This window comes from Pleurodeles waltl, chromosome 8 (genome assembly GCF_031143425.1).
Source record: "Pleurodeles waltl isolate 20211129_DDA chromosome 8, aPleWal1.hap1.20221129, whole genome shotgun sequence".
Classification (NCBI taxonomy): domain Eukaryota; kingdom Metazoa; phylum Chordata; class Amphibia; order Caudata; family Salamandridae; genus Pleurodeles; species Pleurodeles waltl.
The window spans coordinates 271,354,012-271,379,973 of NC_090447.1; the positions used below are offsets into that span (position 1 = coordinate 271,354,012).

General features: G+C 41.4%; 1 protein-coding gene across 3 annotated transcripts in view; it reads right to left on the reverse strand.

The window, feature by feature from the left end:
- Positions 1-1,569: 1,569 nt before the first annotated feature.
- The window catches only part of ROBO1 (roundabout guidance receptor 1), a 1,423,180-nt gene continuing 1,398,787 nt past the window's right edge, over positions 1,570-25,962 (reverse strand). For 2 of the 3 annotated variants that reach the window (XM_069204140.1, XM_069204142.1), the window contains 4 exons: positions 22,329-22,481; positions 10,135-10,443; positions 4,611-4,807; positions 1,570-3,374 (listed from right to left, as the gene is read on the reverse strand). In XM_069204140.1, coding sequence (XP_069060241.1) covers positions 3,360-3,374; positions 4,611-4,807; positions 10,135-10,443; positions 22,329-22,481 — 674 coding nt within the window. In that variant the 3' untranslated portion in view covers positions 1,570-3,359. The remainder of the gene's footprint in view (positions 3,375-4,610; positions 4,808-10,134; positions 10,444-22,328; positions 22,482-25,962) is intronic. The other variant, XM_069204141.1, reaches the window with a different exon arrangement.

Here is a 25,962-nt window from a genome sequence, read left to right on the forward strand (position 1 = left end):
CCTCCGCTCGCCAGCTCAACTACTGCTGGATTTCCACCCAAGTGTGGCAGAAATCCAACAGTACCCAGGAGACTGCCAGCACTGGGACTGGCGGTCTCCTGGTGCCTGTGGCTTTGGCGGTCTTGCTCAAAGCCCACCAAGTCATAATGAGGACCTATGCCTCCCCAAACATTTCTTGTCCAGGGGAGTTCCCTCTTTTAAATGTGGGCCTGTAAACTTGAAGGGCTCCCATTGCTTCCACTTTTAAATGTGGGCCTAGAAACTTGAAGGGCTCCCATTGTTTTTACTGTTGTTTTTTTGCCTTTTTAATTTCCTAAAGAGTTTGGTTCATTTTTGGTTCAAAGCAGATTTCTCATCCGGATCTCACTATGACCAGATAACGTCCTTTGAATACTACCAAACATCCTATTTCAACCACTTTCTGGTGTTCTTCGAGGACCTCTCGGCAAACTTTGTTGAAAAATGTTGGGAGCTGTCTAATGCATCTCTGTACTCAGTAATGGAACAAAATAATCTAATATGGTGGACATGGGCATTGTGGGATTGCAGTTGACATCATACAGGGACTCCTACCTACAAGCTATACAAAAAAATTGGCCAAAACCTTATTCATCATTGAATGGTCACCAGTGTTTACATCCTAAACTGGGGATTTGTGTATTTGTTGAGTGATTTATCATTACTATTTGAAAACTATTGTTTACATCACCACGACCTTTTGCAGATTTAACCCTTGAGCTGGGCCAAGCAGTCTCAAGGAAGCCAAGGCAAAAAAACAAAGGCCTTTGACTCACCTGCATTTTGCAAAAGGTAAAGCTTGTGTCCCTTGTAATCCTTGGCATTCCACATGTTCATCTACCTTTACCGTATCACTAACTGCCTTTAAATGAAGGAAAAGCTGTATACGCCATCACTGCGGCAAGGAGACATCTAATATATTGCATTAAAATTGACTGGCACTGAAAAACTCCACTTACCGTTTCTGCATGGGTGATTACTCATTTAATTCTAAAATGTAGCAAGTCATGGACACCAACAATGCAACACTACATTCAAATACTCCTTCCTATACACCCAATTTACCCTATCACAGTACGTAAATCTCTGTGCACTGTTAAATCCGTCAGCTGTTAAAACAATAAAACCCACTGAAGCGACTGGTATTCACGATGAAATCCCTAGTATCATGTAGCAATTAATATTTCCATATCTCAACAAATTATCACAACTTTTGTGGCTGCAAATCTGTTAAAGGGAGGAATTCTTGGCATCCTGAAACATAGAAATCTTAACACCCACCTAAAGAAACCACTTCAGTCTTGGAAAAGTATTTAGGGCCTGATTTATAAAATGTTAGTGCACCTTTGAGTCATTTATTTACGCAAAAAGTTTACACTGCTTTTGCGTAAAAAATGACGCAAAGGTGGTGCTAACTTTTCATAAATCAGGCCCCTAGTCTTTCCATGTACCAGCAAGAGATCCACCAGTGGAACCGATTTTGGGAAAAAGCTAATTGCCTACCTGATACTACAATCCATTAGGCAAAAGAACAGAAACCAATACAACATATGCATTTGAGAACATTTTTAATAAATAATGCAACAAAAATTACATTTCTGATTATTTACCATCAGTATGTAAAATTATGGCTAAAAATATGATGTTGTTTCTTATATGAACATAATGAAAACATTGATAACATGGACTGTTCCCGTAGACTGCCCACCTTTTCTATACAACGATGTCTCTTTTTCCTTTAAAATATTTCAAGTGAAAATTTTATCTGCAATAATCGCCAACACAATTTTTCACCCACAGTGGGAAAACCCCGTATGTGCCAATGAATAAATGCACATGTTGCAAATAGCACCACTGATAAAGCCAAGAAAAGTATATGCTTATAAATAGGTCATAAAATCCGCGGACGGAAAAGATCATTTGGCAGGTATACAAAAGGCAATTAACGCATTTTTCTTGCATTTGAAAAAACATATTCCTGTATTGGTCGAACAGACAAATGTGAGAATATTTTATACAGGAAAAAGTGGAAATGTCCAGTTTACGGGGTGTGTGTGTACATCACCACCATGTGTCACTTTACATATAATTCAACTACAACTCGTTATCAACAAACGCATGAACAAAATAATGCTTTTTGACATTTTTCAATAAGACAAAAAGGTTAATAGTTACAATGGTTTACAAATAAAGTTTAGTGATTGTGCTTTTGAAACCAAAAAAAAAAAAAAACAGTGCATTACAAAAATACAGGGTCGAAGAAAACTTCCAGAGTGGCACTTGTTACTGGGGTAGGGGCTGTATGATCTCTGTATGCTCAACTTCTGCCGAATAGGAAAAACCTGTAAAATCCTTTGGAAAAATCAAGGCCTTTGGGGCCAATGGTAAATCTGAACGTTGAGTTGATCCGGTTAGGAAAACGTGAATTCAAATTCTTCCAAACGCTTCGGAAACGATAGGATTCCTTGTTTTCCTAGTTCTCCACAACACATATGCAGGTGGAAAAATATATTTCTTTCTTAAGCTTCGAATGCCAGAGTAAAATCCCCAAACCGCTAGAAACTGAACAAGCTTTACATTGAAGCGAATAGCATAGTTTCAATAAATCTGTCCTTTGCTTTGGAAATGAGGAAGACAAGTTTAAGTACCACGGGAGCATACAAAAAGTACATATATACAATGAGACACCTCCAAGGCGTTGTGAAGATACAACTAAAATGGTAAATGGGACTGATGGTGTAATTTGAGGAACTGTCAAGAAAGTAGCCCGAAACAGATATATATTTTTTTATCATTAGCATTAAATGCAGACCAATCAACTCAAAATGCTACAATAACCCTTTGCATAGGTTTTACCGTATGCTGCTGATCACGTTGAGTGGTATATTACAAATTCTAGCATCGACTTCGTGGACAGTAGCAGTGCAAAGCAACTTCTACTGGAAGCAAGGGATTTCAGAAAACAAGGACAAAATAAGGTAAACCATCAACCCCAGTTCTTGGCACCTTCTGCTGGTCAATCCCTGAAGCAGCACTAGAAGGAGATCCACAAAGAGATCATCTGCCTTCCTGGCTGGAGGAGCAGTAAGGTGCCATTGTGTACACTGCCATGGGAGATGAGAGGAGAAGAATGTTCGAGAAGGGGAAGAGATGCGTAAATAGGAAAATGAAAGAGAGTTCAGCTGTTATCATGAATAAAAAAGAAAGAAAAAGTACATTTGTACACTTTGATTGCACTGAACAGTATTTCTGGCATTCAATGTTTCTGGCATTCAATGAGATCCATGTGGAGGCATCTTAGGGGACAGCTTTCTGATTATGTGACTTTGTCCTGGTTGTTTTCAGCTTTCTGTTTCCTGTAATAAATAAAACAACAATAAATTACAGGTGATCTTGCTAGCATTCTCTTTAATAATCAACTTTAACACACAAAGACTCCTTAAAAAGTAATGCTTTCTAATTATATGCACAGCACTCAAATGGAAAGGATGGGCGGAGTTCAGAGGTTGGGGAAAGGGCACTGGAAAGGCTTGGTGTTTGGCACGATGATCACAAAAATTGTTTCACTTCATTGCAACTTTGAACATCTTATTGAGTCTGTTCCTTTCAACGTTATCTTCCGAGGCACAGTGAGATCTATGTTTACCTGTTTAAACAAGTCAAAATACGGTTATGCGCCAAAGGGATCCAAACAGCAAGCTTCTACTACTGTCTAAAGCCCTGTTAATACCTAGTACTGGGGAAACGCGCCTGGGGGCAGTTTCTACCGACAAGATGTCACAGAATTTAACAAGCTTTGCAGTTTTCAAAGAGTTTCAGAGAAATAAGAAACAGAACGCACCAGAAAAGTAAAATGACACCACAAAGTCGAGTGATCTTCAAAAGTGAGGCAAAGCTGTTAGAAACAGAATAACTTATCTGTATATAAAAAAGGACATTCATAGAAAACGGTATAAACCACTCTACCTTTTTTACTACGATGGTAAAGTCATTTAAAATATTTTATATGGCTAATGGCTCCACAACTAATCCAAAGATTGCACTTTGGCTTTGCCCGTGATTATAAACAGGATTTTGAACACCCCACGCACTGGAAATTGCTAATGACTGAAGTCAATACACGTTGTGGTGTCCCGCTGCTCGAAGGCAGAAATAAGCATGCGATGCTGGTACATTCCTGGGGCTCTGGTACAGATGTAACTAAATAAGTGAAAGGCAACTGACAAAAACTGCAGACACGCTGTCTGCATGGGCTTCTGTCAGTAGAATTGATTCCACATTAGCCTTTGCGGCACAGTTATTTCCACATTAAATTACGAAACTTTCCAGCGATTCCTTTGGTGAGTTCATTGAGTTTTCCACCACCGTTTATAAACTACAAAGACATTCGGCTTCTCGAAGCAAAGCAACAACTTCCATTCTCATTTAGTGACATAAGTGACGCTGGAAAGAGATCGTTCGAAGACTGTTTTGTTGCAACAAGGCATAACATATATGTATAAAAATAAAAAAAAACATTGGAAAGAATGGGTCTGGAAACATGAGCAGTCAAAAGCACACTATGGAAAAAGAAAATGGCGGATGCCAGTTACCTCAAACTCCTCATCTCCGGGCCCTCCTCGGTCGTAAGATACTAACACTTGCATTTCTGCTGCATTCTTCCGGCCTGCGGTTTGATCTGCTCGACGCTTTCCACCAGATCCTCTCGAAGACATGGAGCTAGAGGAGCTGGGGTCTCGAGGGTTGTTTGATGTGGGAAATGTAGGTCTGCAGTACGGTAGGATGTCCTCTGTAAAAAACAAAAACTATTACAGTCAAACACATCCATGTTGGTGTTCTTCTGCAACGTAATGTGTGGACGGTGCCAAGAGAGGATGACATTGTTGAACCATATACAATAATCACACAACATAATATGTTTACAGACTGCCTAAACCCCACTTGAATAAAAGGCAGCATGACAAACTGCTGATATTGGGAACTATATTTTGATTACAGAGTGAACTGTTCCACTCAGTTCCCTGAATTATGCACATCAAGTAATGTGGTCCATTTAGTATACTTCAATTAATGAAGTATACTACATTCTTGGGTAATTATGTACATTTCAGTTCTAATTAATGCAAAAATATAGAACTACACATTCCTAAAAGAGACAATGTATTTTGTGCTCAGTATTAATGAATTTATGTGGAGCTTTGTGTAGCACTAAAATCATACTGCTTACATATTTCTGGTCGCCTGTTTTATGAGTCAGGGAAGGGCTTGCCAGCAAATTACCCTCAGTGATGCCCACAGCAAAAAAAGAAAGAAAATAGAGGCTATAACAAACAAAGAGACATTACGGACCCAATCACTAGATTCTGTAATAATTCAAAGCATGTGAATCCAGAAAAGATTCACGCTGCAAAATATACACATACAAAGTACTAAATGAGAGAATGTAATTTGAGCGCATTTTATATTTATGCATTTACTGTGGAGCTTTGACACTAGCGTTGTACTAGTTACATATTTGTCGTCGCTTGTTATATGAATCATGTTGTGGTTTTAAGTGGATGTTTAGGACATTATGTGAGACATTAGGTGAAAGATTATAGTGGATGAAATGATGTTTTGATATATCAGAATTGCTTAAGTCAGTTAAGGGTTGCACCAAAATTCACAATGGTTTTAGGTAATAATATCAGACAAGTTTGAGGGGAGGCCAGGTCAGGATGAGTGGGTGAAGTCTGTTTAGACCTCCCAGCGTTTGGAGTCATACTGCCTGAGGGTCTTCCTTTTCTGACTCTCTGGGTCTTTTTTGGATAGTTTTAATAGCAGATTTTGTGAAGAGTAGGTAGTTGGCTGCGCTGTTAAGGAAGGTTTCAGAATGTTCAGAGCTTGGCAACCTCTCTTCCAAGGAATCTACAGATGTTTTTGTAGTTTGAATTTCTTTAGAAAGATGTTGTTAAAGTTGTATGATGTAAGACACCTGGGTCCACATTTATCAAGGGCCTGCGTTGGCCTTTCATCGCACAAGGCAACACAAGCAATGCAAGCCCATAGGTCAGATTTACTGTGGCATGCAAAGACACCTGCATGGCATTGTGTGACATAGTGAATCTGAATTAACGTAAGGCAGTGCAAGTCGCATTCCATGGGTGAAACAGCGGTGTTCCCACACGTCCACCCATGGCATTTGATGCAGTGCCAGATTTATTAAAACTGGTAAACCTGGGAATGTGTCAAAATGCTAAGCCTTCCCAGGTGAGACATAAGGTGAAATATCTTTATCTATCCTTACTATTTCATATTTAGACATGTGCTACATTCTGCATGCCTTTGGGGATTGTTTTGTTCAGGAAGGTGTCCCTTCTGGCACAAAAACAATACTGGATGTAACACAGGCACCCTTGTACCATGGCACAAGGATGACTTGCATTGGCGCTTGGCAGCCACAAATGCACCAGCACAGAGAGAGAGCAGGATTGTGTCAAATGTTAGTAATTAGGGCACATTCCTCCGCTCTCCCTGTGAAGAAGCGCATCAAGTTGTCTTGCTTCAAATTGTCTTGCTTCGTTGTGTGACTCTTTAGTGAATCTGCGCCCTGGTTTCTATGAAGGTAGAGACCAGTTTCTTAGAATTACTGTTTCATAAATCTCTGGACTAGTGCAAGGCTAAAACATGGGATCCTAGAGAATCCGATTAATGTGAACTCTGATTTTTCCTACATTGTTTAAATCTGCTAATGCAATGTGCTTCATGTTTAGTCACTCGATGTATGTTTTACTGCTGACTGCATAACTGTACAAACCATAATTATATGCTAAAACATATTCTAATATACAACCCCCATATGTTTGAGTAAGATTTTTTTATTACATTAACTTTACTTCGAGCTAAACTGTTCAAAAGCACTGCATCATTTCTAGGGACTGTGTCCCTAAAAAAGTCACTGGTTACAATCATTCAGCTTGTGAATCACTAATCTGATGGCAACCCAACAACACATAAACTGCAGATTACCTACATGCCAGACACTTATCAGTGTTCCTCCACATTCAACCGCCATGCCTACTAAAGCCATACGACAGCCATCAACGCATTAAATTGATACCATCCTCACACAACCTCACTCTAAACAAACCTTTAGCTGACACCAAAAAAATACATAAATCACTGACAAGTGCAAAACACTATGGTAGCTGGGGAGTAGGCAAAATATGCAATTTACCAGAATTAACACTTCACACCAGGCGCCGAGCGTGCATTAAATCTCATATTCATGCACACAGTTCACAATCATTAAAAAATTTCAAAGAAGTCCTGCCTTCCCTTCAGTGAGACACGAAATACCTCTAAACTATCAGTGTTCAGTGAGAAATACCCCAACCATATGGGACGCCTGCAAATATTTCAAAAGTGCGACATCGCACAAATGGTAACAAATGCCTGACACATTTTGGTACCATTAAATAGCATGTTGGGGGGCACTCTTTATTTTACACGTCCTTGGGTTCTGTGGATTTTACCTCACTGAGGTTTTAGGTTTGTTACTCTAAGGGGCCGAAGCAGAAGTCATGCAGTAGTTTTAATGCATAAAAAAGTATAACAAATCAAATCATACTTTCTTTTCATCCCAACCAATGTGAAGAGGATATATTAAAACTACAGGCCCAGTATTTCATTCATATCTAAACCGTGCTGATGCTGTAGATGTATCCGGGAACATCGTATAAGTACACTGGACTGCTTGAAAGGGTTACCTCACTGGTTTGGAATCTTAGATGTTTTGTTATTGGCAATACGACAGTTCCTATTAATGGTTGGATGACCACCCCCTACACCCCAAAAGTAAAATACATGCAAAATTCACTTAAGCTTTAAGCAATCAGAAATCCCCATAGCTCCTTCCCAATAAGGACCAAAAGCACCATTGCAGCCAGGACTTTACAATAACCCCATCCATCCTCCTTCAGTTGCGTGAAGGAAAGTGACCAGTGCAAAGCAGACCACTTAACCAGGACCATAGTTCCTTGTCATCACGCATCAGCTGGGTGTTGAAAAGCACTATACTCGACTTTACACACTGCATTAAAGAAACTTGGTACTTCCCCGCTTGATCCAGCTAAACATATTTTGCTCTCCTGCCGAAAATCTCATGGGAGAATTATTCTTCTCCTTACTCACACCCGAATTTTAAGATACCCTACAGATCTAAATCAAACACACTCCAAATAAAAGACTTAGAAAACTTCGCAACATTATTCTCATTTATAATTAATCACATCCATATCGTTTAGCAATATTTGCAGCTTTCTGTTTATCCAATCCTAAGTTTTTCTTTCTTTTTAAAATTAGTGTTCCCAGGTCGCACAAGCTTTTACAAGACAATTCGACAAAACAAGGGTGAGAATGAGACCTTTGCCAAGTAACCTTAGAATCAAACTACGCAGCCCAACGATAGCCCCCTGGGAGAAGGATCTCTCGGAATGGGCAACTGTAGTGGAGATCAGAACGAAAATGGTTCGAACAGATGACAAACTCAATGTTGATTTAGAAATCTGCTCTTCAGTGTTTTGCATGTTAATGAGGGGGGCTGCAGTAGGGAGCAGGGAAGATGGCAGATATCTCAATTGAGTAAACTGACAAAACTGATATCTGTGTACATGTTGTGATGGTCCAAGTTATATTCTGTATTATTTCATTTGTTGCTGCCTTTGATGTTCATAATAAAAGCATTAAAAAACCTTTAAAAAATCAAATATGACACATTAGGTTTTGCTTGTACCATAGCTCCTCGCACTAACTTAGCCTCACTGTGTTCTTTAGCCTAGCCGATTATCTTGTTGACTCCCCCAAACGAAATCCAGAAGCATAGCTTCAAGGGGGTGTTTGGGGGTGTTAACCGCTCCCCTAAAACACAATTTCCTGGTAAGTAGTTGGCTACAAGTGCTTTTAGTCCGGTATGGTGAGGTGTTTGTCAGAAATCACCAGGAATATTTACTTAAACACAGACAAGAACGCACACACATTTTCTCCCTTTCTCGGTTTTGAAAGTCTTCAAAAATGTAGACAAGTTTAGAATCTAATGTTTTTTCTCTCACTAAGTACCCCTGCCAACCTGCATTCTTCTCCCTTTCTACTGCCTTTTAAACCTCTGGAAAGCACCCTGCTCCCGCATAATATATTTTTACATCATATGGCCGCTTGATTACCTGAAAATCTGAAGCTCACCCTCCCAATCTTACTGACCAAGAATGGTCCTTGAGAAAAACCCAATGCCACACAACACCATGAGAAGCATCTACAGATCCCTCCAGCTGCACGGACACTCCCTGCTCTGCGGTGCTTACACAGATCTAGTCATGTACTGCATTTGCATTCACTTCTCCAATCCTATCACACCCCAAAAGACTCTGTCTCGCAGCCTCAACTCCTTCCATCCGTTTCACTGGACCCGCCCATATTAAACCTGGTACATATATGAGAACCACTCCCATTAGACACTTCTGTACCACTGTCATTTACTTTTCACACGCTTATAATACCAGTCATGCTGTCACACCCGAACAACTCTAGGTTAATAGTGCCCATGTAATGCATGGATGGATGTATTGGACCATATAAGAAGCTAAGGTGACTTTTGTTACAATTCATGTAATCACATAGCTGGGATCTTTTCTGACTCTTCCTATGTAGTTAATGACAATTAAAACTCTATTGTGTGTCCCAGTGGCCTTCCTGGATTCTTCCTATGTAGTTAATGGCAATTAAAACTCTACTGTGTGTCCCAGTGGCCTTCCTGGATAGTGGCGTCTGCTACCGATACAGGAGCTCTTTATTCACAAGGCAAGCACAGAATCTTATTTGGCTGTTATGCTTTTCAGAGAAGGAAGGTCCAAAGCATCCAAATAGTTAATAAAACTAAACACACAAAAGAAAATATGGGGTCTTCATGCGTGATTCAAATTTCCCACCAACCAAAATGGTTGCAGCCGAAAAAATGCACTAAGGGAAATCAAAACGACATAGAACTTAACAAAACTCTTACAAATTATTGTTGGAATCGTTATTCAGATCTACACACAACACGCATGAAACAGCAAGGACATAAAAACGATAAGGATGTACCTTGGAGTAACTGAGTTTTTACTGGTGTGCCTTCTCGTTTAGATGCTTTGCCTCCTCGCGCCCTTCCATCACTTTGCAGGTCCGGGCAATCTCTACGCTCCCCGGAACTTGTCCGTACGTCAGAAGGTTGTCTGCTGTCAGCTGCTTCCCTTCCTCTGTACTGCCCTCCAGTTCGCTCTGCTGACCTCTCTGTTCTTTGGTCAATGCCTGGATGTTTCAGAACCATCCCCGGGCGGGCTTCGAGCTGTGCCCTGGACTGAGCTGTGGGGGATTTTAAAGCTGGTGGTGGCAGAGGAGGAGGGGGAAGATCTGCGAGTTAAAATGTGTATAATTATTGGCAGGGTTTGTGTCAGGTTTAATAAAGGTAGGTTTTAAAGATATTCAAAAAGAAAAACGAAGGCATTAAATTGTAAGCAAGGTGAAACAACTGAATACAAGCTTATGAGCTGTTTGAGAAAAGTGAACTCCACTAAGGGAAAGGTTTCCCTTTTTTACTTACCTGTGTACATAAGTAGATGCACACCGGGGTGTTTTCTTTAAGATATTCACGTCGCATCATAGACCAAGAAAACAAACCTTGAGTTTGTAAACACCACCGGAACGTATGTGAATAACTTACAACGTTTATTAAGTACCATATTCAATTGTATGTTGAATAAAAGATTGATGAATTTAGTTTGTCCAAAGCAAAAGAAAAGGAAACACGACTTAAGATTCAATCTTAAGAAGAATGAAACTGACCCCCCCCCATTTTGCCCAGAAAACCCATACTCGGGAAATGATGAAAACCTAAGGCCCCCTGTACTGGATTACCCAAAGGCTACTTCTTGTACACCAAGGCTGGACGCAAACCACATGATTTCCTAAACCTCTGCACATAAATCAGAAGCACAGCCACAGACTGTAACCAAGTCATGGAAGCTGCTCTCTGGGCGACAGTATGTACTTTAAAGGTTACCATAGTCACGGCCAACAGCCAATGCTGGTGGGCCACTTGAGAAGACGTTTTGTCCTGTAGATTCAATTTGCACATAGCAGTAACCACACAATTCTGCACTCATTGTCGGCGGTTGGTTGTATTTGCAGATCTCACAAATCACCTACACTAATGCAAAGTGTGACGGATCAGCGGGCAGAAGCGTATGAGAAGGAAGGCGGGTCAGCACAGACAGAGCTGGGCCTAAAGTGCAGTCTGGCGATCTGTAGGTTTATGCAGCAAGACAACACTGTTTGTGTTGTGTGGACATCAAGGCTGTATATATTAGTAATACAAAAAGCTGGTGCCACAGAACGGCAAAAGAACTTCCTCGTTCTATTCTAGATCAGTGTTGAGGCGAGGAGCTAGAAAAAACATCAATAGCTATGTATAGAGTGCGCAACACAGAAAAGCGCATACAACGTTTACAGTGAGCAGCTTTTAAATGAAAGGATTTGGTAGATATGTCTGCCATGTGCTCCTTATGGAACAGGTAAAAGTATAAGAAACCCTGGTTCTTCACTCTCACTGACACCTTCTTAATTATAGTTCACTTCTATGGGCACATTTATGTGGGACTCACCAGACTATGCCTCATAATGACTGCTTTTCACATGATGGTTAATCCTCCAACATTCTAAAGTGAGGTCATGAACAATTATCTGGCACAGATATCTGAGCGTCAAGAGGCTGGTTTATTACAAAATGGAATTTAGAAAGCCTTGGCTTTTTATGGGGACTAATATACTGCCATATAAAAACCGCAGTTTCCAATGCTCTTTCTTTCCCTTTTGGCAGCTTCTTTTTATCCCGCGCTGCTTTTCTCCATAATCTAAAATGCACAACATGTCAAAATGCCTTAGAAGTTGCACCGAGGCGCAGGAAAGTGGAGGGACCAACATAATTTGGCTTCTTTAATTTTATATTATTGTTTATTGTAAGTGCATATTACAAATCGTTCCACGTAGGTCAACTGATACTTTAAGCAATCAACTTAATTCAAAACAGTGTTTACTGATGAATGAATGAGAATTTTGGTATCGTGCTACAAGCTACTGCAGTCTGGCTAATGCTTGATTCCAACTAACAACAAAACGGTGGAATGAATGCTTGAATTAATCTCTGCCACTGGAGATCTCTCAGGGCTACATTCCAGTCCTTCGTTTTTCATTAATTATCCCACTAATCACAGACCAGCCAGTTGCACATTATCCTCGGGTCTACTTCAACAGAAATAACCAGCCTGGGCTGCCAGGCAAGTTCCTCGGGCCCAGATAGGAACACTGCATGCCAGACTGCATTTGGCATATTAAGGCCTCCTAACTGCCTCATTGCTGCAAGGGGAATGAACTGAGCAGGTCTCCTCCACTCTGTACTTGTGCCGTGGAGCACCACCCAATAAGGAAATATACACTGTGGACATATTCCATTAGGTACATGTGCTACTGCTTCTCAAAGGTCACAAAGTGAAACAGGGAGGAACAAGAGGAACGGGCCCCCTGTTTGATGGGGTACTGTTCTTGTAAGTGGTAATCTTTGCTCCCAGTCCTTCTGCTGGTGGACGCACCCTGGTATTCTGCGTTGTGGAGGAATTTTTTACCACGTAAAAAATAAAAATTGATGAGGATGTCACAGGACCTTTGTTGTGAACATCTAAAATCAAATTTGTTATATATGCATTTGGTCGCCATTGCTCCATCAAGTGAAAGGATTTAATGTTTATAAAAGTTATCATTTTCTATTTCATCATTTCATGAACTCCTGATGGGAACATAAGAGGTATATACGACCTTTACATCAAGTGTTAACAGCAAAATTATGCCTGCCTGCTGAGAAAGGGAAGGAGTTTCCATGACATTGGAGGAGATACTGTTTAGAAAGTGAAGCCCACCCTATTCCAAGCATGGGGAATAGACAGGAATAGTAAGTGACTGCAAGGGACCAAAGCCAAGAGTCACCTGTGTATGGAAGGGATCCACAACTCAGATCCACAACCTCCCTGAATGATTTTGGTCATGAATCCCATCAATTATCCTGTAAATATCATGAATCATGTGTGACTGTCAGTCTGATGTGGCGGAGAGATTGAGGCTGCTGCTGCCTTCGGAGTCGGAACGGTCCATCAACACTTATGTGTAAGCTGTGATCGGCATGGAGACCACCACGGTCGAGGACCTCCACAAGATCAACACCTCTACTTGCCATACTACCAGTATCTCATTTGCACCCGGTCTAGGGGGGCACAACTGCCAAAGATGAGCGCTGCAACAGAAGCCAACTCACTCAGATCTTCAGATCATCAAGTTCCAAGATCGGCTGCAGCTGTGGCCGAACTACCCAACAACAACTGCTGCAGGAACAGGACGGCTGACTGAAGAGCATGCAGGTATCTCGAGGTTTGACAACTAGAGACAGAGTAAGAGACCGCTGTCTGCAGAAGGAACTTAGGATCTCAAGTAAATACCCTCTTCTGAATTATGTGATAGGGGTTACAAAAGAGAGGGATCTCTGTCAGCACGGGAAGTTACCGAAGTGTGTAGTGCCTTAAAGAAGCAAACAGGATTACAGCACTATGTTCGATTACCCTAACTGTGATATGTAGTTTTAAGTTAAGCTTGGTGATTAACACACTTATTTTAATTCAAATGATAAGCACTGACCTGGATAAAACATTATTTCATTTGTTGATTGACTGTTAAGGTCGGAGCTCTTGGCCTTAAGACTACCTCCCTGAGAAGCCTTGCCTGCTTCCCCTTTTTATCCTGAGACTTAAGAGCAGAAAGCCTTTTTAAGTAGGTAGGTTGGAGTTTTCTCCATTGGCAAGAGTATTGAGACAGCGTGAGTCAAACCTGAGATGGTATATAAATCCTCGATCATTATGGAGAATTTAAACCCATTTTGCTTATCGTTAGCTAAAGACTAAACTGAGCAAAACAATTGTCTTGAGTAGATGATTATCATGAGCTATCATGTTAGTAGGAGAACAAGGGATGTAACTAGCACTATTACTCACTTTTTATACTGTCTTCTGCAGAGAAGTGCCAGGAATCTCCCATTACATGTATTGCTAAAGTGTTGAGAAGTTCAGGTACTCTCTCCCTTTGAAATTAAAGAAGTGCAGGTACTCAGTACCGGACAGTACCTGCTCAATTTAACCACTGGATGTAGCACCCATTAGAGATCTGCCTCTATGGTGTCATAAGAAAACTCCCAGTGGTGCTCTTTAAAGTACAATTTGTAAGCATTTTGAAAACGCCATCTAACTCTAATAAGGTTCTCAACGTGTTTCCCAGTCTTTAGTATAAGCCGAATTATCAAACATGCAGAACAAAACATACAGATGCTGATCATAAAAGTGACCGCGAGGAGAAAAATATCTGCAGTTTGTAAATTAAGTGTTTTACATTCAACCTCACCATTTTCAATACCTGGTATAAAAAGGCCCATGACTTGTTTATTTCTGCTTCATTGACAATTTAATAGCTTAATAAACCTGCTGTCCCTTACTTTCTATGAAATATTCGCTGGAAGTGTTTATATCAATCGTTGATGTTTAGCCAACATCTCAGCTACCAACACTCTTCAACAAGAGGATAAAAACTGATAAAACGTCCATAAAGTTCAACAAAATGGCTTTGCAGGGGTGCCATAAATGTGAAATATCTAGTATAATTTGGGGATTTACACCTTTTGTTCCCTCTTCACAGAGAGTCCGCTAAGCAACTCCAATAACCTCTTGAAATCTGATAATGTTCTGACAGCCCAGTTCCACTGACAAAGGGGGTCTGGGCAGATGCCAAGACACCCATGTGCACCGAGTCAGGGCAGTATTTAATGTCGCAGCGTACCAGAGGGGCGAGAGGAAATACTCAGAATGAAGTGCAGATAATCTCGCAGAGAGCCACTCATTGCAAAATTGCTCGTGCTCATCACGCTGTGTGGTTTGTATTACATTTTTCTGTCAAGTGGAAGAAATCATGGAGCGACGTGGTTAGAAAACCCTTCTCGGATCTCCGGATAAGCATCTATAATATTAGGCTTTCATATGATGGAGGTAAATGGCGCTCCGCTTTGGGAAAGTGCGCGCTGGTAATGAAATACCGTAATGAAATACCTAATCAGATTGTTGTTGCTGAGAGGGGGAGGGGCCAAATGTTGCCCGCGACACCGCCTTTGTTTCCTCCTTTTAGCAAACGTAGGAAACCTGACAAGATAGGTTAGTCTCAGGGAGCGCGCATTACACGCTTTCCCAACAAAGCCCCAAGGTTGTCGGGATTTTTTTTCTTCTTAAACTGGAAGGTGGTGGTTTAATAAAAAACTGGGCCACCTGAGGCATTTTCATTAAAGGCTTTTTCTCCACAACATCACCATGTTTGCATTATCCTTGGATAGCCTCCCGGGAGAACAAGCATTACCTTTTCAGCAGGAGTCGATATTGTGTGTGATGGCATGAGGAGGAATGATTAGAGCCTGCCTTCCCTTCGCCACAATATTTGTTTGCAATAAATATCAGAAAAACGTAAAATTGTGCTTGTGAGCAAGAGCATGCAGTTTCAATCTCCGACACCAACCTCTCAATAACAAAAAAATAACAATGCTATATGTCTGATATCTTATATTTAATTCAATTAGTCCCCAATAAGAGGTGTTTCCGTTTCTGTCAGTTCAGCTGGAGGGGATACTCGGTTTCTGTGGTGTCTAATACTTTCTAAGTTCTTCACATGAATTAATTGGATACAGAAGCCTTGCTACATATTGGCACAGATTGAATCGTTATTTCATGTTGTGACTGGCAGTGGACTGTATACTTCATACAAGCCATAGCTCACTGTCTGCTGTACACACAGTATGTTCCCCAGTCTCAGACACAGTTACATCAAAAAGCAAAATCAACCACAGGAGCAAGGCAAATGTACAGATGTAGCGACTGATTCAAAGGTCGACACACGGATCAAAACGATGTGCTAACGTCGTTTTCTAAACCGCAAAAGGACGACGGTAGACAAGCATTTAGAGCAAATGGTGTTGGTGAAAAAAATAAACAAAACGAAGAAACAAAACATCACCAAAATATGTAAACTGGCCTTGACAAAATTATAAAGGTGTCAAGTGCTCAAATTTCGGGAATGTGTCATGAACGTAAGAAAAAGAGCAACATATTGGATAATACAGCTCAGTAACTACAAACACTTGAAAACAAAATGGCAGTTTTAAAAAACAAAAATCAGTGTAACTCAATGTAGCAATAAAAGAACCAAATTTGCTGTGTTGCACTAGGGGTGAGAGAGCAGGACAGAGCCTCATTTACTAATTATGGCACGCTGCGGATCTCTTACCACTCTTTAAGGCTGCCTAGTGCCATGGTGCAAAGCTGTGTGTGTGTGTGTGTGTGCTGTCCAGAATAGGTTTTGTACTGGAAGGGTACTCTAATAGTACAAAATCCAATGCCTAGGTATTTTGTAAAACGTTTCACACGTATGTGTGCTGTACAGTGTAGTCTACATGAAATAGGTGAAATGTAAGGAGAAATAAAACATTTCTGCTACTTTTACATTGATGCAATATAGCGCAAAGAAATCCTAAGTGCTATTTGCACTACAAAAATACTACTTTTCCTGTGCAAAAAAGTTTGTAGTTATTTTGGTGACTGTGGTGTATTTGTTACACCAATGGCAGGGATGATTTGGTGGACAGAAATCGTTCTTGAAGATTTAATCAATCTCATTCGTGTTTCTGGAGTATAGCACCATTCCTCTCATACGGTGAAGTGCTAAATTCAGTACTGGTCCTACACACGAGTGTAATATGCACTTATGCACTAGTTAAACCTTTTTAAAGCGGTTCCAGATCAGTCCTAAAACATTTTGCACTTCTGATGATAATGTATTTAGCACCGTGCTCTAAGCCAGAACATTTGTACCCCTACACGTGTTGCACACTTTGCTGCATAAATCAGAAAAACCCAGGTTTGTGTGGGTAACCCTAGTGGGGAAGTTGTGTTGGATACCTTTTGTGCATTGTAAGCGGACTACAGCATTTGGATTCCTATAGCTATGAGCAGACCATTTATTTCATCACACCTTTTGGGTAGCTCATCTGCCACAGTTCTGAAGCATGCTGCACAATGACAAGGGGTTGCGCGGGATCAGCATTATCTCAACTTGTTTCTGGTGCATTAGCACACAACAGGAATGGGTGTCAGCTAGAGCTGAACATTTTCCAGTGTGATGCTTTGCATTTAGTGAAACGTGCCACAGGGTAATTCGCCTTCCCTCCTGACTAGGCTATGTACAGGTACAAAAATGTGTTTTTTTGTTTGAGCATATCCAATGATCCCTATCACGGATTAACGGATTGAACAATGTGAGGCCATAGCAAAGTAGTTTAGTACCCCGTTTCTTTATTTTCCCCTTTTTTGATACGCAAGGTAAAAGTGGGTCAATGAGTTACACCAGTTGTGGGCACCATAGGTGCCATAGGTAACCATCTATGTGGCAAATGCATAGAAAATTTCTGGATAAAATCCAACATTGTAGTAGTATATTTAAGATCATCGTCAGCTAAGTATAGAAGAGAAAGAATATTAACCTATAATCTTCTAGTATAGTTTGACAAGAATAAAAGCTTGAGCAGGGGATGCTTGCTGTCTACCCGTGTGTTTGCCCAATCAAGCTGGAGTGATTTCTGTATTTTATACATGTTGGGATGGAATCACGTTTAATCCTCAAAATCTACACATGAAACTTTTATATCCTGTTCCGCAATGTAGTTAATCCTCAATGTTTTCTCATCATGAAATGTTCCACTTTAAGTAATTTTATATATGCCCATGCAAGTCCTTGTTTTCTTGCTTATTCGTTACTGAGCATTCATAGTCACATCCTTCTACCTCTTTTAACTTCATTCTATTGTGGTAACAGCACGAACATCGTTTGTTCCATTATGCTGACAGTCTATAGGCATGTTTTTGCTTTATGCTGTTCTCATCGCTGGCATGATGCTCAGTGAGTTAACCTGTGCTTCTAACATTTGCAGTGCATTAAGTTCAAACCTCTGGTAAAGAACAGTCAGTCTTCCTTCCTTCCGAGGCTGGTAAATTTAGTACCAGTAAATTGCTTGGTAGTAACACCTGTTACTAACAACACTTAGAAGCATCATACGTGCTATATAAACAAACATTATTCTTGGACCTTATTTAAAAACTCCAGCATTCTTAGGTTGTTTACCAGCAATATAACTATAAGCTACTTGAAAATGTTTCTGATGAGAGTTCTATGACATGTGTGTGTGTGTGTGTGCTGTCCAGAATAGGTTTTGTACTGGAAGGGTACTCTAATAGTACAAAATCCAATGCCTAGGTATTTTGTAAAACACACAGAAAGTTTTGTAAAGCACAGAATACAGGAGTCCGTAAAACAGGTATTACTACTGCATTCCATCTACACGTTTAGGAGTAGAGGAAGGTGTAGAAGCTTGAAGGCATGTGTGCATGGGTGTGTTTTTCTTCAAGGGTCATGGATATTTAGGTATACCAGTGGACAGTACTGAACTTAACTACATGGACTGAGTTAACGTGGTAAAAAACATTATGATCACTGCAAGTTGTGGGGTTGTTATTCAGCGCTCGTGATATACTTAGGCCCATATTTATACTATTTTAGCGCTGCATTTGCATCATTTTTTGACGCAAAAGCGTCGCAAACTTGCAAAATACAATTGTATTTTGTAAGTTAGCGCCAATTTTGTGTAAAAAAAGACGCAAATGCGGCACTAAAAAAGTATAAATATGGGCCTTAGTTCACACACACTCCTGCACATCATAAGTGAGGAGGGAGCAACTGTGTGCAAGAAACTTCGAAACAATTTTCAGTTGTGGTGCATTATCTCCAGTACAATCTTTTGTGTAGACTATAATTATTAATTACACAAAACATGAAAGTTGTGTGACATCACCCCCCAAATTTTCATCACTGTATAGCCTTGCCCATTTTCGCAATTTTCCTGTTTAAGTGATTCATACAGCACTAAGGGCCATATGTACCAAAGCATTTTCCCATTGACACAGAATGGGCAAAACCCTTTGCTACATCTAGCTTTAAGTTGCCACCGTTTCACTGATTCAGAGCACTTTTGGGTAGAGGATAGATGCAAAAACCACAATAATAAAAATGAAGAATACTGTGACTGTCACGTCCATGGTTTATCAAAGTATAAGCTGGGAGGCGAGATCACACATTTACATAAATCGCTGTTTGCAGTTTGCAATATTCACAGCTTCCAATCAGACGTTTGTCATGTGTAACACTTTCAGCGAGCCTTGGGTATTAAGATCATAAATCTAACTCTAAAAATAAAACTGTAAGTCCCAGAAGAAAACGTCCTTTGGGCTAGCATGTCAGGACTGTCCGAAGTAATCACAAATAACAAGGGGTCATTTAGCAGCCATAGAAGTTGTGATAATCATAATTTTGATGATTTTGCGGGGAGGATAACAATTATGGTTGTACTGGGTATTCATAAATTGACCATGGGTAGCATTTTAGAGCCCTTGATTAACAAAACTACCCAAATGCAACGATTTATGTAAAATGTAACTTGCAAGGCAATACCTTAGCTCGGTTGATTAACGTGTCAGCTGCAAATATTTGAATAAGCAGCATCGAATAGGTTTCAAAGTCATCATCTGGAGACTATTAAAACGACACACCTGATTGATAGGTGTTTGCCCTTAATATACATAATATTTAAATAATCGATGAAATGCATTGGAAAAGATGAAAGACACCCCAACCAGTTACTCCACACATCACTACAATAATTATTATTTATTCCTGTCTCTGTGTCGCCGGTGTTTTCTGCTGGATGCCAAGACTTCTAAACTGATTAAAATGAGTACAAATCCTTGCGACTGTATCTCACTATCTCACTGAGACCAGATTTATGGAAACTGGCGCTGCACAGACTGCAGCGCCACTTTCCCTGCGCCCCTTAGCACCCCCTACCGCCACCACGTGTGCACCGTATTTAAAATATGGCACACCATGGCGCAGGGTGGGGGGAAATAGTGTCATTTTTTATGATGCTATTGATGTAGTCAGCAGGAGTAGCGCCAAAATATTGGTGCTACTCCTGCAGAGTGCATAGGAGCCCATCCTAAAGAATGGAAGCCCCCTTTTAATGTCTGCTCTTGAGCAGGCGTTAAAAGTGCGTACAAAATGGCGCAAGGAAATCTCATAGATTTGCTTACGCCATTTTTCCGGCTCCCCTAACGGGGGAACGCCCCCTATGCATACATTATGGCTGGAGCAGGCATAATGTAAAGCAAAGGGTTACAGAGTGGCGCAATGCATGCATTGCGCCACTCTATAAATACAGCACTGGGATTTTGGCCCCGTTGGGCCACATTAACGTCAAAATAAATGACGTTAATGTGGCGTAAGGTGGCTCTAGGGGGCCTGTAAATATGCCCCTTAATGTCAGGTTGATAGTGAGGTCACGGAACAACTGCTTCAGTGTGACTGGTTCATAATAGGGGTTTCAACTCTGCTTTTTTTAAACAACGGAGATGGGAAATGATGCTTGGATGCACACCAAACTTGACTACACTTGGATTCCTGAAATTTCCTTAAGGGAACGTGAGACTCACCTTAATGATTCATTTAATGGGATCTAAACTTAAGGTATAAAAATTAAAATATGAACCTTTTTAAAATTGGCTAACAATGTCTGTCGAGAAAATGCCTTTGAATCAAGAAACGAGAGCACTATAAACTACTTTAACATTCAGTGTGCATCACTTCACTATCTAAATAATTAAAACGTTCTTTGAAATAAAAAGACAAGTATCTGTCATTAAGCATAGCTCTAATTTCAGCAAGACAAAATATCCACAGCAGACTTTACATTATAACATGATTTTGGTCATAATCAGAGAGCACAGTTGTCATGGTTGAGCAGTGGCTTAATGAGGCCTGCAAAATGGCACCTATATTTAGTACTGTGAAGGTAAAATCTACCCAACTGATTTCATAATTAGGCAGACTAATCTCAACATTGTCTTGCAAAGGTTCCCTAGAGTGGAAAAGGAGATTTTTTTTTAGTAGTTTGCCTCCTGCACGCTCATTTACACGAGCCAAAGTATAAGATTAATCTTGAGTTTACTGTGTTTTTAAGCCTGACTCACAAAACATAAGGTCTCTCTTTCTCAACAAATTACTGGTCCAAGATTAAAAGTGTCTTTCTTGTGTAAATCAATGAACACAGCACACTTAAGCCTGAAGGAAAACACACAGAAAATGGATGGGAAACAACATTACTTTACATCTCGAGCAAGTGTAAGACATAACTACTCAAGAGAAACAAAGTCTGTGAATATTTTAGATTTGTGAGTCTCAAAGAAACAACTTTGTAGATCAGGAACTAAGCAAATAAAGATGATGCGCTGTCAGAATTATTTCTACTGATACCACTTTAAGAATAATAATTGTTATAATAACAATAGTAATGTATTATTTGGGCTGGGTATATAGTTAGATTGAAATAAATGAGAATATGTCAATCTTTTCTTTTGATGCACAGATTTGTCGCTTCCTCTGAGGGAAGCTCTAGTGGAGGACCGCGACTCCTGAAGAGATTTTGGGGGATGGAAAGATTGACACCCTTTGACACAACAGAGGAGCAGTTAGTTCTTTTGAATTGATGAGTATTACAACACAAGGATGAGGTATTTTCCCTTTTTTATCAGTCTACTAGAGATGGCCTTATGGCCTTATGAGTGGATCAGCCAAAACCTCCATCGGTGTGCATGCAAGAAATATCTCACAAGATACAGAAGCACAGCAATGTGTCAGAATGTATCATGTGTCCATGATCCTAAACCACATAGCCGCATATTATAACATGCATGCTGTTAACTCAACTGTTACATTGATATGATGAACATGTAAGAACGAAATGGACCTTGACACTGTTTTACTCCCAATATCCCTTGCTGTTCTCAGCACTGCTCACAAGCTAACAGTGCACGCACGCATGCACGCGCGCACACACACACACACACACAAACACACACACATGGTCTACTTATAATTTACCAATGAGTACATCAAATACTCTCTTGCCTCTTAAAGAGGCTGTGGTAAGACCACTGAACATACACTCATTGCTAAGTACATTACTCATAGAGGTCCAAATGATTTCCATACATTGCAATACTTACCATCTGGATAAGCTTCTCTTCTCACATGTGCTTGCTGGTGTTTCTGTTTTTTGGTAGGTCGGGTCTTCTGAATTACTGCAGTGCTCATGTTGCTGTCTGTAGACAAGGGGCTTGTAGGCCTTGGGCAGTGTGATGGATGATAATGCCTACGGCCTAAAAAACAAACCACATACAGACGCTTTTTTGGACAATCCACACAATATGACATCTGATTATTTACATATCAAATTAAATCCCTACTGATAACATTTGGCCTCGATGGCATTTCTTCAAAGTGCACCATTCCTTAATTCGAAGAACTTCAGTTGGAAAAAACGATTAAATCGAAAACAACTAATTGTATATATTAACATAGATCTCTATTCTAAGAAATGGACAATAAAGTTATTTCCCGTTACAATGGTGACAAAGCTAAGGATGCTTGTAGTTATCTCTTTTATTGTACTGCATGTTAATCTCATTTTAGGCTTGACCTCTAAAATGTTACTCATGGCCCAGAAATGTCTAGCACATCTCAAAGGCAGGTCCAAGGTTCAAGAGAAAGTTCAACGTTCAAGGGATGGGGCTAGACCACCTTAGAAGTGCACATTTTTTATGGAAGGATATTGCACATTTGAGAAGGACATAGAAGATGGTGTAAGGTGGCTGGAAATGTGTACAGGTGTTGCTTTTGTCATCAATACAGATTACTTCGCTTAGAACATAGGTCATACCAATGTGACATCATTGAGAAAAACAGAGTGCAGAGGGATGAAAAAACACTTTTCTCCCATGCAGTTTTGCTATAAAGGCATTGGTTTTAATAGCGGCATGAAAGATGAGTGTTACCCCCCCCCCATAATTTCTCACAGGAGTAACAACGATGAGCTCAATTTCCTAGATGAAAGTGTATATAAAGATGAGATACTATCAAGGAAAGAAGGCATCAGAAGTGCTGCTGTAAAGAAATGGCTCCCTGTTGCAGTTACCCCCCACTGTTTGCCTGATACTGATGCTGACTTGACTGAGAAGTGTGCTGGGACCCTGCTAACCAGGCCCCAGCACCAGTGTTCTTTCACCTAAAATGTACCATTGTTTCCACAATTGGCACACCCTGGCATCCAGATAAGTCCCTTGTAACTGGTACCTCTGGTACCAAGGGCCCTGATGCCAGGGAAGGTCTCTAAGGGCTGTAGCATGTATTATGCCACCCTAGAGACCCCTCACTCAGCACAGACACACTGCTTACAAGCCTGTGTGTGCTGGTGAGAACAAAATGAGTAAGTCGACATGGCACTCCCCTCAGGGTGCCATGCCAGCCTCTCACTGCCTATGCAGTATAGGTAAGACACCCCTCTAGCAGGCCTTACAGCCCTAAGGCAGGGTGCACTATACCATAGGTGAGGGTACCAGTGCATGAGCACTGTGCCCCTACAGTGTCTAAGCAAAACCTTAGACATTGTAAGTGCAGGGTAGCCATAAGAGTATATGGTCTGGGAGTCTGTTTTACACGAACTCCACAGCACCATAATGGCTACAATGAAAACTGGGAAGTTTGGTATCAAACTTCTCAGCACAATAAATGCCCACTGATGCCAGTGTACATTTTATTGTAAAATACACCCCAGAGGGCACCTTAGAGGTGCCCCCTGAAACTTAACCGACTATCTGTGTAGGCTGACTAGTTTTAGCAGCCTGCCACAAACCGAGACATGTTGCTGGCCCCATGGGGAGAGTGCCTTTGTCACTCTGAGGCCAGTAACAAAGCCTGCACTGGGTGGAGATGCTAACACCTCCCCCAGGCAGGAATTGTCACACCTGGCGGTGAGCCTCAAAGGCTCACCTCCTTTGTGCCAACCCAGCAGGATACTCCAGCTAGTGGAGTTGCCCGCCCCCTCCGGCCAGGCCCCACTTTTGGCGGCAAGGCCGGAGAAAATAATGAGAAAAACAAGGAGGAGTCACTGGCCAGTCAGGACAGCCCCTAAGGTGTCCTGAGCTGAAGTGACTCTAACTTTTAGAAATCCTCCATCTTGCAGATGGAGGATTCCCCCAATAGGGTTAGGATTGTGACCCCCTCCCCTTGGGAGGAGGCACAAAGAGGGTGTACCCACCCTCAGGGCTAGTAGCCATTGGCTACTAACCCCCCAGACCTAAAACACGCCCTTAAATTTAGTATTTAAGGGCTACCCTGAACCCTAGAAAATTAGATTCCTGCAACTACAAGAAGAAGGAATGCCTAGCTGAAAACCCCTGCAGAGGAAGACCAGAAGACGACAACTGCCTTGGCTCCAGAAACTCACCGGCCTGTCTCCTGCCTTCCAAAGATCCTGCTCCAGCGACGCCTTCCAAAGGGACCAGCGACCTCGACATCCTCTGAGGACTGCCCCTGCTTCGAAAAGACAAGAAACTCCCGAGGACAGCGGACCTGCTCCAAGAAAAGCTGCAACTTTGTTTCCAGCAGCTTTAAAGAACCCTGCAAGCTCCCCGCAAGAAGCGTGAGACTTGCAGCACTGCACCCGGCGACCCCGACTCGGCTGGTGGCGATCCAACACCTCAGGAGGGACCCCAGGACTACTCTAAGACTGTGAGTACAAAAACCTGTCCCCCCTGAGCCCCCACAGCGCCGCCTGCAGAGGGAAATCCCGAGGCTTCCCCTGACCGCGACTCTTTGAATCCTAAGTCCCGACACCTGGGAGAGACCCTGCACCCGCAGCCCCCAGGACCTGAAGGACCGGACTTTCACTGGAGGAGTGACCCCCAGGAGTCCCTCTCCCTTGATCAAGTGGAGGTTTCCCCGAGGAACCCCCCCCTTGCCTGCCTGCAGCGCTGAAGAGATCCCTAGATCTCCCATTGACTTCCATTACAAACCCGACGCTTGTTTCTACACTGCACCCGGCCGCCCCCGCGCTGCTGAGGGTGAAATTTCTGTGTGGGCTTGTGTCCCCCCCCGGTGCCCTACAAAACCCCCCTGGTCTGCCCTCCGAAGACGCGGGTACTTACCTGCAAGCAGACCGGAACCGGGGCACCCCCTTCTCTCCATTCTAGCCTATGTGTTTTGGGCACCACTTTGAACTCTGCACCTGACCGGCCCTGAGCTGCTGGTGTGGTGACTTTGGGGTTGCTCTGAACCCCCAACGGTGGGCTACCTTGGACCAAGAACTAAGCCCTGTAAGTGTCTTACTTACCTGGTTAACCTAACAAATACTTACCTCCCCTAGGAACTGTGAAAATTGCACTGTGTCCACTTTTAAAACAGCTATTTGTGAATAACTTGAAAAGTATACATGCAATTTTGATGATTTGAAGTTCCTAAAGTACTTACCTGCAATACCTTTCGAATGAGATATTACATGTAGAATTTGAACCTGTGGTTCTTAAAATAAACTAAGAAAAGATATTTTTCTATATAAAAACCTATTGGCTGGATTTGTCTCTGAGTGTGTGTACCCCATTTATTGTCTATGTGTATGTACAACAAATGCTTAACACTACTCCTTGGATAAGCCTACTGCTCGACCACACTACCACAAAATAGAGCATTAGTATTATCTATTTTTACCACTATTTTACCTCTAAGGGGAACCCTTGGACTCTGTGCATGCTATTCCTTACTTTAAAATAGCACATACAGAGCCAACTTCCTACATTGGTGGAT